Below are 11,966 nucleotides of genomic sequence, written 5' to 3'. Positions count from 1 at the left end.
TATTTTCGCGGTATTATTATAATTCCTACCCTACCGACTCATGATGAGCCAGCTTCAAATAATTGTACAAAAAAAAATATCATTGAACAGGTACATAAAATATACATATGTATTACGTATATATATTTTATATATATGTAATAAATAGTCATGTATGTGTGTCATGATTATTTTCATATACGTGTGCAATGATTTTATACGCACTGCAGTGAATCAAAGAATACGCATTATATTTACAGTAAAAATCAAACACCAAAAAATAATAATGATAAAATAATAATATGAAATAATAATAACAGTTATATAGTTGTATTAAAAAAAAAAAAAATTAAATATATATGTGTTAAAATTTGGGTTGGGTTATCAATTGAATAAAAAATAAAAAAAAAAAAAAAACGTTACTACGCAAGGTTTTTTAATTTTTTTTTTATGTAAAATTAAAAATAATTAATAATAAAACAAAAAAAATAAACAAAACAAAAAACAATAATAATTGTTGTTAAAAATAAATATTATTTATTGTTTTATTTATAAACAAAACAATAAACACTTTTTTGTGTAATTTAATTGTTATTTTTTTTGTTTTTTTTTTCAATTTTTGATTGTTAATTTGAGAGGTGATTAGTTGTTGTTGTTGTTGTTTTTATTTTATAATTTTTTGTGTAAAATAAAAATGCCGGATTCAGATGCTGTTTATCAGCCAACAACTGTTGGTTACACATATGAACATGGTGGTGATGGTGGTGATGTTAATGGAGCTGCTAGAATAAGATCTGGTTTTTCACGAATAATTTATAGAAATAAAGTCAGTACAAGAAAATGGCTTGAATGGGTATTACTATCAGTTGCATTATGTGCAACTGTTGCTGGTTTAGCAACGACTCTTGTTAATTTATTGACATCTGGAAGTGGTCCAGTTGTTGCACCAGGAAATCAGGTATTAAACAATAAAGAAACAATCGAAATTTATTTATTTGATAATCAATTTGTAATTTATTCAAGGATGACAAGGATGATTCAACTGAAAGTAAAATTGAAGATACATCAAGAGGATCATTAGCTATTGGTTGTAGTATTACCTTGATTGGCATTGTCATTGGAGCAGCATGGATCTGGTTAAGATTCTTCAGAAATGATGGAAAATCACAAAGAGGAGGCATGGGTCGTGTCAGTGGTCAGGTAAACACGATAAACAATTATAAAATAATTTTTTTTTTATATATATTTAAATGGATTTCAAAGTGGGTATAATCAAATCAATCCTAGTCAATTTATTTCCCATCAAATAGCTAAAATTAATTTTTTATTTTTACAATAATTTATTTCGTTTTTAATAATTATTTCCCTGATTTTTCATTATTATTTATCTTATCTTTGATCCAATAAATCCATTAAATTGATAATAACTTTATCAAGCTTTCCTCTAATTTTTTAAAGCAATTTTTATTTACTTTTATTATTATTTTTATTGTTTAAAGTTATTGATGTTTGATGATAATATAAATTGATTGTATTTATATTTGAAAAAAATGAATAAATACAATTTAACGTTATTATATTAAAATGTTGATAATTTAAATAATAAATAATTGTTTAATAATTAAATATCCAATTTTATTTTATTCCTCTTACCATGTATTATTTTATCCTTACCGAGAAAGATGTTGGGCGGTTTGAATCCATCAACTGACTTGCTGGTGGGTTCAACTTCGCAGTACGGACCAGTACTAACTGAGGTGCCGAGCCAGATGACGACAACAACAAAACAAACAAATAATGATACACATGTCATACCAATGTCTGATCAAGAAGAAGAAACTCACACACTTATGCAAGATCCTGGATCATTAACAACTCCATCAATTAATGGAAATAAATCAACTGCAACAAGTCAAATAACAGCCTGATTAAAAAAAATCAAATTCGTACTCGATTGGTTTTAAAACCTTTTTAAAAAAAAACAAACAAACAATTGTAGATTTAAAAAATTATGCAGATTTACTGCTATTATTCACTCATTTATTATGTCAAATATAATTTTTATTTTTTATTAATACAACTTTTTAATTATCATTTTTTTAATAATAAATATTTTAGATTTTAGTGAGCTCTGTGATCCATTGCACAACGATTCAAATTAAAATGAAAAAATAACACAAATTAATTTAAATGACACAAATGATTCTGAAAGTATGTACTTCAATATTAATTTTAATTTTTTTATAAAATAATTTCTGCCACATTATTGTTTATATTGTTTTTTTTTTTTTTAATTTTTATTCCGTCCAAAATTGTGCAGTAAAATCAGCAACAATTGGAACGAGCTAAATTAATTAATTTTAAAATGAAATTATATTTAAAAAATTATTGTAATTAAGTTACGTTAAGTTTACAATTTTATCAGTTAATAAATAATTATGAGTATGTAAAAAATAAAGACTGAATGAGTGGAGACTTGTTTTTAAATTTATTAAATAAATAATTTTTAATAGTAGATGTTAAAATGACAAAAAACAAGTAAAACGCAGTTGTTTTCTTGAATGATAAAAAACAGGAAAATCCTTGATAAAATTTTATCTTTTTAAAATAGAATTTTAAATGTAAAAAAAATAATATTTATCTCATATTACTTCCTTGAAGTTTACCGGGTTAGTTAACATTTGAGTATCACAAGCGTCATTTATTTAGCATGCATCGATTTGACGTCAATGGGGCATATATAAAGTCTTTGGATAATCATCAAAAATCAGAGTAATATCTGAAACATCAAAAGTAAAACATCGTCTACATAAAAATAAAAAAAATTAAATTTCTAAACGAAAAAAATGGTAATAAACTAATAAACTAGTAAATTATATTAATTGATAAATTATTAATATTTAATTTATTTTTTCTAGGCAATTAAAATGATTATCCTGCAACTTGCTGTTATTTTAATCAGCATGATAATGTCAGAGGGTGCTCCAGTTGTTGAAGGAGTTACAGAAAAATCAATCAGTCAAATTGAACCAGTTGAAATGGGTCCAGAACGACGTGCAACAAGAGATTTAACTGAAAATAAAATAAATTATCGTCATCATCGTGATCGTCGTGATGGATCAGCCATTAAACAAAATAAAAATTATATTGAAGATGTTGATGATTTAGAAACAGCAGCTGGTACTAATGTAATACGTCCACTTTTTGTTTATCGTCAACAACAAGCTTATCGTGCAGCAACAAAAAGAGCTGCTGAAGCACGTCGTTCAGCTGGTAATGGATTTAATGAATTCGTTTAATTAAAATGTTAACATTTTATGGCTCCAGCTAATGCTTGTCCAGCTTATCATTTGGAGTATCAAATAAAGACTGATGGGCATTGAAATAATATTTTTAAAATAAAAAACAAACCAAAGTTTCTTTGATGATTTATCATTCAATTATCATGTGTTATTATTTTTTTTTTAAATTAATATTACAATGAGATTATTTAACAATCAAAAAAACATGTTTTATTGACAATTTTTTTTTAAATAAATAATTTTTTGTCTTATCAAGATAATAAATTGTTTAAAAAAATTCTTTTTATTAATTTTCTACAAATAAATAAATAACAATATTTATACCTTAATTATTTTAACAATTTAAATATTTTAAAAACAAAAATAATCATTTTAAATTTATTTTCCTGGAAAAATTGGATATATTTTTATTTTTTTACGATACTGATTTGATTTATCATCGAAATTATTTGTGTATCTTCTTTTAATTGGACTTGATCGATAATTATCCCAAGATCCATATTGTTTTCGTTGATTCCAGCTAGCTAAATTAACATCTCGTTTAGATAAACGAGCCAAGACAACATTTGGATCAAGCAATATGTCTTCTGATAAAAGATCAATTGGTAATTTAACTTCTCCATTATGTAAGCTTAAATTTTCAGTTATTGTTGTTGGTACATCATCTGTCTCAACTGTCGTTGATGATAAATCATCAATAGTTGTTGTTTCTTCTGATGAACTTGATGATGACTTTGATGAATCATCTGATGTATTTTTATCATCAATTGATTTTGAAATTACACAACTTGTTGCTAATATTAAACTTGCAATAATTACCCAAAGTTTTAAAACAATCATTTTACTATTCAATTGTTCAATTAATTTATTTACTTGAAGAACAATCAGTTGACTATTTTAAACTACTCTTATTTTAATTTTTAAAAATTGTATTTGAGTTTGATGTTGGGTTGAGAATGTCTAGCGGACATCTGGGCATCAGAACTTACTGGTTGTTCACTTTTATACTTACCAAGTCTACATCACAGACTGTCTTGTTAATTTCTCGCTAATAAGTACTTTAAACATCTTGAAAAAAATATAAAAAAACAACAGATATTGTGTGCTGTTTTTTCACACAGATAATTCGTTCCTCTTGGCTGATTTTCCTGTATGTCACATATGTTACATGGTTTTTTTTTCTTTTCAACTTGATTGATAACACCTCATTAATATCACAATGAAAATTTAGTATAATAAATTATATTAATTATTAAATGAAAAATAATACATCGTATAATTTCGTAGCCTTGAAATAATGATAATTAAATAGTTGATTTTATTTTTAACATTAAGCTGATAATTTAGTTAATTAATTCAGGTGTTGTCTTGATGAGTATATAAATCATTCAGGCATTTAGTTGTCATCAAAATATATCAAAAAGTCAATTTATTAAGTATCAATTTATTCATTTTTAATTCAATTTAAAAATTATAAAAATTATTTTTTTCGATTGTCAAGATGTTTTGTTACAAGGTGAGTTTAAATTGAAAAAAAAAATAAAATAAATTTATAAATGTTGTGAGACAGTAATTGTTTATAACAATGAACTTCCGATTTTGCAATTCTAAAAAAATTTCACACGTTTAGATGGTTATTTGATTATAAAATTACTAGTAATGTATTATTTTAATTTTTTTAGGAAAAATATTGTCATCTTTTTATTAGTATTTATATTATTTCTGTTGTCATTGTCATCGAAACTATGTCTTTATCGTTGTCATCTGATGATGTCACAGAGTCAACAACATTTAATCCAACTACCACTGATGAATATTACAAAAGAGAAATTGTAAGTAAATAAAAAAAATAGTTTTTATCATTTATTAACTATTTAATTAATTTTTTAAATGTTTTTTTTTTAAGGGTACTTTTAAATATTTATTTGGGAATTTAAATAATTTTTTTTTCTAATTATACATTCATATTAAAGATAAAAATGAAAATTAAATAATTATTTATTGAATCGAATTATAAATTAAATAATAAACAATAATAATCAATTTAAAAATTTTTTTTTTTCGATATTTTTCTATTGGGATTTCGAAATTGAATTTCTATCGAAATAAATTTTTAAATTTTCTTTTCTATCGCCCATTAAATAGTAAAGACAAAATAAATATAAAAATTAAATAATAAATTATTAAATTACTAATAAATCAAATAGCAAATAATAGATAATTTTTAAATCTTTTTTTTTTCGATATTTTTCTATTGGCTTTTCGAAATTGAATTTCTATCGAAATAAATTTTTAAATTTTCTTTTCAATCGTCCATTAATATTAAAGACAAAATAAATAATAAATAATAAACTGTTAATTAATTAATTAATATTTTAAATTAATTTTTTAAAATATATTATTTCGTAAATTATTTGCCAAATGAAAATTATAAAATACACTCAAGTTAATTAAAAACCAAAAAAATAATTTGTATAGCGGTATTCAAATGTTTATTCAGTACCATCAAGCCACACATTCATTCATAAAATATAAAAGAAAAACTAAAAATAGAAAATAAAGTAAAAAAAAAAAAAACGTATTTACTTGGATGAAAAAAAAGTATATAATTTATTGTCTTTAGAGTACAGTTATAACAGAGAGAGATGTGAATGAGGTCACTGATGAAAAAAATACAACAACACCAAGTGTAGTATTGCAACCAAATATTGCTGGTGCACTTGATGTTGGACAAGGTCTTCTGGTACCACTCGTTCCAGTTGTTGACACAAATGCAAATTTATCTCAAACAAATCAAACAAGTCCATTAATGGCAAATCTTCTTCCTGTCACTGTTAAAACTGTCGACACTCATCCAGAGGTAAATTAAATGTAAAAAAAAAAAAACCTAATTATCCATTAATTTTACTAGTAAATAGCTAATTCAAAAATCTGTAATAAAATTAAAAAATATCTACAACATTAAAAAAAAGAAAACAAAAAAAGATATTTTATTTTTAAAATATAAAAAAGATTCGTCGATCGGTGATGGACAGTTATCAGGATCTGGATGTTGCTGAAGACATCATATTTAGACCACTGTTTAGATATCGCCAAGAAGAACAACAAAAATTATCACAAAGAAAAAATTATCAACCTTATATTTATGCATATAAAAAACCAAAAAAATATACATCACGTCAATATTATTCAAATGATTATTAAATAGCAAAAAAAAATTTAAATAAAATAAAAAAAAATTATTTAATTTTATTAATTTAAACAAATTGTTGGTCAATTATTTAATTATAAATTATACATACTCTAAAGATAAATTATCTTGATTATTTAAAAACAACTTTTGATTAAAATCGAATGGGAGAATTGTTGAATTAATATTTTCAAGAAATTTTTATTTATTTCGAATTGATATTGTCAGTTTATTATTGTGTTTCATGTGTGATTGTAGCTGAGTTTTTTTTTTATGTTTATATTCTTGGTATAATTATTAAAATTTAATATTATTTTTGCTTGTTTAAATGATGTTTTAGCACGTGTTTGGTATTATTTTTTTTTAATTTAATTGCTAGTTTATGTGGGTAATGTCTGAGTCATTTGTTAAATTCAAGTTAATGATGAGTAAAAAGCAGTTAACTGTGCTCGATATTTGATTCCTTGAATTTTCATTTTTCCAATTTGTTTTTCATTTGTATTATTTTTGCGTCATCTTGGTATACTTGTTCAACATCTGGAGAATTATTCGATACGTATATATATAAGAGAAAAATTGCGTTACAATTGTATTCAGTTGTAAATTGTCAAGTCCAAGGACAACAACATGAAGTTCATTACAAATGTAAGTTTAATCATTTTTTAAAATTAAATTAAAATGTTTTTTAAATTTATTTTATACTTGAATTAAATTCCATTAATTTATAAAATATATAAAAAATTATTTACATTATATAAAAGAATTTTTTAATTGAATCATTAATTTATTTTAATTTATTTTTAATTAAAAAATATATTTACAAAAATAGCTGTGAAATTATTTTGTTTTTTTTTTATTCAATTACATTATTGAGTTTGAAATTAATTAAAAATTAAATAGAAATTTATTTTTTAAATTTGTATTAGTTGTTTTAATTTAAAAAAAAAATTTTATATATTTTTTCAGTATTTATTTGTGATCTTGGTGATTGCAATAAGCGTCGACAGTCTTGAGCTAATAAAAAAGCCTGAAAATAATAATTCAATAAATAATTTTCCAACTAATCGAGAACCAAGTATCCAAGCATACGGTTTACCAAAAAAAATTCTCTCAAATAATGGCAATATAGAAAGAATAAATTTAATGACTCATTTTCCGGTTATAAATTTATCATCAGACATACCAAAAAGCCTAAAATCATCAGCTAAAATTCGTCAAGGTCATCCAATATTTCATTCACGAATGGAACACAATAATATTCAAAATAAAAAATTAAATCGTCAAGCAAGATCAATCGATGAAAATACAGATCTTCAAGCTGAAGAATCAAAAGTATTTAGACCATTATTTGTCTATCGCCAACAACAAGCAAGAAAACAACAATTTAAAAATCGAAAAAATAAAAAATACTATGGTGAAAAGAAAAAAAAATTTAATAAAAATAACAGCTATTATTCTTCTTCTCATTATTCATTTTAAAATTTAATTTTATTATCAAAATTAATTTTAAAAATTTCGTGTCTTGCCTATATTTCATGACGTTGTTGTTTTTGTTGTTGATTTTTTAAAATAAACAAATGAAAATCGCAAATATGCCAAATAAAAAATTAAATATATTACTAATGTAAACTATAAATAAAAAATTTGATTTATTATTTTATAAATAAATAAAAAAACTAGTTAACATGAACATTTAAATTATTTATTTTTTAATTATACGCTTTGTTTTTTTCTTCTGCAAAAAATGGAAAATGATGAGTTGATTGAATCAGCATCATCAGCTTCATCATCTGCATCATGTGATTCAGAAATTAAATGTAATGATTCATTGATTAATTTGGTAAGTAAAAAGGATGAAAGCTTAGACTCGATGAGTGTCAAGGAGAACTTGAAAATTTTTTCAAAGAGGTAAGATGTGTTTTACAAGGTCAAATAACTGTAGATCGTATACAGCCTGTTGTTTGAACCAATTGGCAAATTGAAGGTGATAATTATCTTGATATTTTATATATATTTTTTCAAATTTATTAATAATTTTAGATGGTGGTTATGGAATTCACAAGTTGACTGGTTTAAAATTGGAATTTTAAATTTTCTTGAAGTAATTATTTCAATGATTATGATACCAATTGCTATCTGGAAATTTTTCAATGACAATCAACACATCGTTGTGATAATTAAAATTATATTTGAGGTATAAAATATTAAACAACAATTACGTAATTATTTTTTAATGTTTATATTTTTTTTTTTTTATAATTTAATTGATGAATAGATTGGATTTGAAGTTTTAATGTGCATTTTACTTGCTGGAGTTTCTATAATAACTAGCGTCACTCTTATCATTGATGATCTATGCTTTAAAAATAATTGCAACAAGAATGAATCATTGTGTGAAAGGACAACAACTGTTGAGTCAAATACAAAAGATAATTTTAATAATTGTAGAAAAAATATAAAAAGCTTATCTTAATATTTATTATTTATTGAAATTTTATTAATTTTATTATTAAATAATATTTTTTTATTTTTTTAAATTTATTAAATATTATTTATTGTTTATTATTTAAATTTTTTAAATTTTTTATACCAGCAATAAATTTTATTTTGTCTATGTAAAAAATTTTGATAAATTATTTATAAAAATTTAAATTTTATTTATAGAATTTATGGACAAAAAAAAATTCAGTTCAATTGATTGATTATATTTAATTTTCTTTAATTAGAAAAATTTTTTGTATAATTGTTTTAATTAATTTCTAAATCAACAATTAGTTTCATGATTTTTTCTACGCTAGGAATAAAATTAAAAAATTAAATAATTTAATAATTTAATGCTTTAATTGATAATGTTATTAAAAGTTAATTAATTAATGATAAGATAACTGCGGTGTATTTTATAAACCGGATATACAAACTGCCAATTTGTGTGTCATGAACATCTTGGCAGAGATCGCGGTACAAACTTGACCCAGGGTTCAAGTTTAATTTGATTTGGATTCATTTACATGTACACCTGCATGAAATTAAAATTGTGTGCAGTTGGACTTTTTCATTGAGAGTGTTAATACCAAAATTTTGGCAAAAAGCCAAATAAATAACGATACAATTTCAATTTAAAATATGGAAGTAATTAAACAAGGTAAATTTTTTTTATAAACACAAAATTATAAGCTGCAAATTATAAAAATAATAAATTTTATTATTCAATAGATGATGAAGTGCATTCATTGCTCCATTCAATTACCAGTGTAATAAAAAATTCCAATTTCGAATCGGATAAATCAAACAAAGATCACATTAAATATATTCTCAATCAACTTGATGAAAAAAAAAATACACCAACACCGTTAAAAATTAACAAAAAATGTTCAATAATTGCTGAAGAATTTAGATCAAATGCTAATGAATATTTAAAATCAAATTTAAATTTAGACATAGTATTAGAAGAGCTAACAAAAAGTATTGCTAATGCTCCGCCAGGAAGTGTAGAAATTTCGAAATCATATGGAGATAGAAGTGCTGTGCTTTTTGATGCAAGGCTAATATCAGATTGCTTGTTGGATTTAAATCAAGCTCTCACTACTGGCTATCCTGAAAATTTAAAAATTCATTTATATTTACGACAAGCAATGTGTCATCAAATATTAAATCCAGACAATTCTAAATTGATAGAAAAATGTATAAAAAAAGTTCAGGAATTATTGAAATTAATGGACAGCAAAGAACAAGAAATTATACTTGAAAAATTGACCAACATAAAGTCCATTGATAGATCAAAATTTTACAAATGGAATGCTGATAAACACTTGCCAAAATTACAAAATGAAAATAAAATAATTCCAGGATTATCTGATGCTATTGAGCTAAAATATTCTGATGAATTTGGAAGACACATGATTGCAAAGAGAAATATAAAACCTGGTGAAGTTTTAATGCTACAAAAACCTTATGCTAAAATTGTCAACACACAAATGAGATATAAATATTGTTGGAATTGTGCTGAACAAGTATGGGCAAGTATACCTTGTAATTGTTGTACTGATGTTATTTATTGTTCTGAAATTTGTCGTAAAAATGGAAATAATAATTATCATGAATATGAATGTCCAATTATTAATGACATGATTAATTTGAAAATGAATGAAGGATCATTTGTCAGTTTGAGACTTACTATTTTGGCTTATAATGAAGCTGGTAAATCACTCGAAACATTGATGCATCATCTTGATAAAATTGATGCAGAAAAAGGTAATAAAAAAAATCATTTTTACATTGAAAAAAAAATTTATTTACATGTAATTTTAATTGTTTTATTTTATACTTAATTATAAATTTTAATTTGCATGGAAATTTTTTATAAATAAATATTTATTTCATGAAAATATTGGAAATTTTTCAATGAATTTTATTAAAAATTTTACAGATCCATTGATGAAAGGATGTACAAATAATATTTTAGAGCCAAAAAAATATTCAAGTGTCTACGGTTTGATAACTCACTCAAATAATTTGATACCATCAAAATGTGAATTTGTTATTGACTCAATAATAATAGGATATCTCCTCGCTACAAGAACAAATATAATTGGAAAAAATTTACCTAAAAATTTAAAAGATTTAAAAAACAATAAATTATTTATATTTCTTATAAATTTAATTGAAAAAAATATGGAAATATCAAATTACAATAGTTTTTCAATTGAAGGAAATACACCGTATCAAAAATTTCGAATGATACTACCATGTGCAAGTTTTTTTAATCACAGTTGTCATCAAAAAATAATTAGAAGACTTCATGGTGAATATATGACAAGTTTTTCTCTGTATCCAATTGAACAAGGAGATCAAATTTTCGATAATTATGGTATTTATTATGATCAATTGTCAAAGGATGAACGACAATCAGAACTTTTATCACTTTATAATTTTATATGTACATGTGAAGCTTGCACATATGATTGGCCAATGTGCCCATTAGAAACAAATGATTTGTATAAAAATTTTAAAAATTTTACTAAAATGACACTTAGAATTGCTGAAATTTATCATGAATATTTAATTGCTAAAAAAATTGTTAATTCTTATGGACGTAAGTATAATTGTGTACCTGATTTATCAAATATTATTTGTGAACTTGTTAAAATTGTCGATAAATTTTGTCATCGGTTTCGTAAAAATTCTATTGAAGTTGTTAATGCAATATTTATTCTTGATGGACTTTTAACACTTACAGAAAATCGTTATTTTGATTTATGTAATTTTTAAAATTTCATATTTTTAATTACAATTAATTACTAGTTAAATAAAAAATTAATAATTATATTTTTAATATTTTAAATGTGTCGAATATCATTGTATATAATTATGTTTTTTTTTTTTTCAAATAAGAATTATTTTTTTAAATAACTAATTGTTTAAATTTATTAAAATTTTTTTTTTCCATTTATTCAGTATTTTTATTTGTTCTATATTTATAAAAAATTTACAAATTT

General features: G+C 22.9%; 5 protein-coding genes across 6 annotated transcripts; all 5 read left to right on the top strand.

The window, feature by feature from the left end:
- The first annotated feature begins 159 nt into the window (after positions 1-159).
- On the top strand, positions 160-2,280 carry LOC122850178. Of its 2 annotated transcripts, none has more exons than XM_044149252.1 (3): positions 160-937; positions 1,003-1,179; positions 1,662-2,280. In XM_044149252.1, the coding sequence occupies exons 1-3, from the start codon at positions 674-676 to the stop codon at positions 1,905-1,907; spliced, it is 687 nt and encodes a 228-aa protein (XP_044005187.1). In that variant the 5' UTR covers positions 160-673; the 3' UTR covers positions 1,908-2,280. The 2 variants fall into 2 exon arrangements, with proteins under 2 accessions (XP_044005187.1, XP_044005188.1); XM_044149253.1 differs by having other exon boundaries at positions 168-937; positions 1,716-2,280.
- A 422-nt stretch (positions 2,281-2,702) lies between these two features.
- Positions 2,703-3,545, top strand: LOC122850206. The gene is made up of 2 exons (XM_044149290.1): positions 2,703-2,828; positions 2,898-3,545. Exons 1-2 carry the CDS (start codon positions 2,826-2,828, stop codon positions 3,276-3,278), a joined length of 384 nt encoding a protein of 127 aa, XP_044005225.1. The 5' UTR covers positions 2,703-2,825; the 3' UTR covers positions 3,279-3,545.
- Positions 3,546-4,704: 1,159 nt separating this feature from the next.
- Positions 4,705-6,838, top strand: LOC122850697. Its single transcript, XM_044149830.1, has 5 exons — positions 4,705-4,797; positions 4,964-5,113; positions 5,905-6,141; positions 6,294-6,428; positions 6,812-6,838. The coding sequence occupies exons 1-5, from the start codon at positions 4,783-4,785 to the stop codon at positions 6,836-6,838; spliced, it is 564 nt and encodes a 187-aa protein (XP_044005765.1). The 5' UTR covers positions 4,705-4,782.
- A 168-nt stretch (positions 6,839-7,006) lies between these two features.
- Positions 7,007-8,886, top strand: LOC122850196. The gene is made up of 3 exons (XM_044149275.1): positions 7,007-7,116; positions 7,438-8,665; positions 8,747-8,886. The coding sequence occupies exons 1-2, from the start codon at positions 7,099-7,101 to the stop codon at positions 7,948-7,950; spliced, it is 531 nt and encodes a 176-aa protein (XP_044005210.1). The 5' UTR covers positions 7,007-7,098; the 3' UTR covers positions 7,951-8,665; positions 8,747-8,886.
- Positions 8,887-9,326: 440 nt separating this feature from the next.
- LOC122850104 (SET and MYND domain-containing protein 4-like) lies at positions 9,327-11,880 on the top strand. The gene is made up of 3 exons (XM_044149124.1): positions 9,327-9,613; positions 9,685-10,722; positions 10,898-11,880. The coding sequence occupies exons 1-3, from the start codon at positions 9,595-9,597 to the stop codon at positions 11,737-11,739; spliced, it is 1,899 nt and encodes a 632-aa protein (XP_044005059.1). The 5' UTR covers positions 9,327-9,594; the 3' UTR covers positions 11,740-11,880.
- Positions 11,881-11,966: the final 86 nt, after the last annotated feature.

The sequence above is a fragment of the Aphidius gifuensis genome, linkage group LG2 (genome assembly GCF_014905175.1).
Source record: "Aphidius gifuensis isolate YNYX2018 linkage group LG2, ASM1490517v1, whole genome shotgun sequence".
Classification (NCBI taxonomy): Eukaryota; Metazoa; Arthropoda; class Insecta; order Hymenoptera; family Braconidae; genus Aphidius; species Aphidius gifuensis.
This window is presented reverse-complemented; position numbering and strand designations above follow the sequence as displayed.

Coding starts and splice junctions, on each gene's coding strand:
- LOC122850178 (XM_044149252.1), top strand. CDS start 674: ATGCCGGATTCAGATGCTGTTTATCAGCCAACAACTGTTGGTTACACA. Junction 938..1,002: donor TTGTTGCACCAGGAAATCAG/GTATTAAACAAT, acceptor AATTTATTCAAG/GATGACAAGGATGATTCAAC. Junction 1,180..1,661: donor TGGGTCGTGTCAGTGGTCAG/GTAAACACGATA, acceptor TTACCGAGAAAG/ATGTTGGGCGGTTTGAATCC.
- LOC122850697 (XM_044149830.1), top strand. Junction 5,114..5,904: donor AATATTACAAAAGAGAAATT/GTAAGTAAATAA, acceptor TATTGTCTTTAG/AGTACAGTTATAACAGAGAG. Junction 6,429..6,811: donor ATTATCAACCTTATATTTAT/GCATATAAAAAA, acceptor ATGATGTTTTAG/CACGTGTTTGGTATTATTTT.
- LOC122850104 (XM_044149124.1), top strand. Junction 10,723..10,897: donor TAAAATTGATGCAGAAAAAG/GTAATAAAAAAA, acceptor AAAATTTTACAG/ATCCATTGATGAAAGGATGT.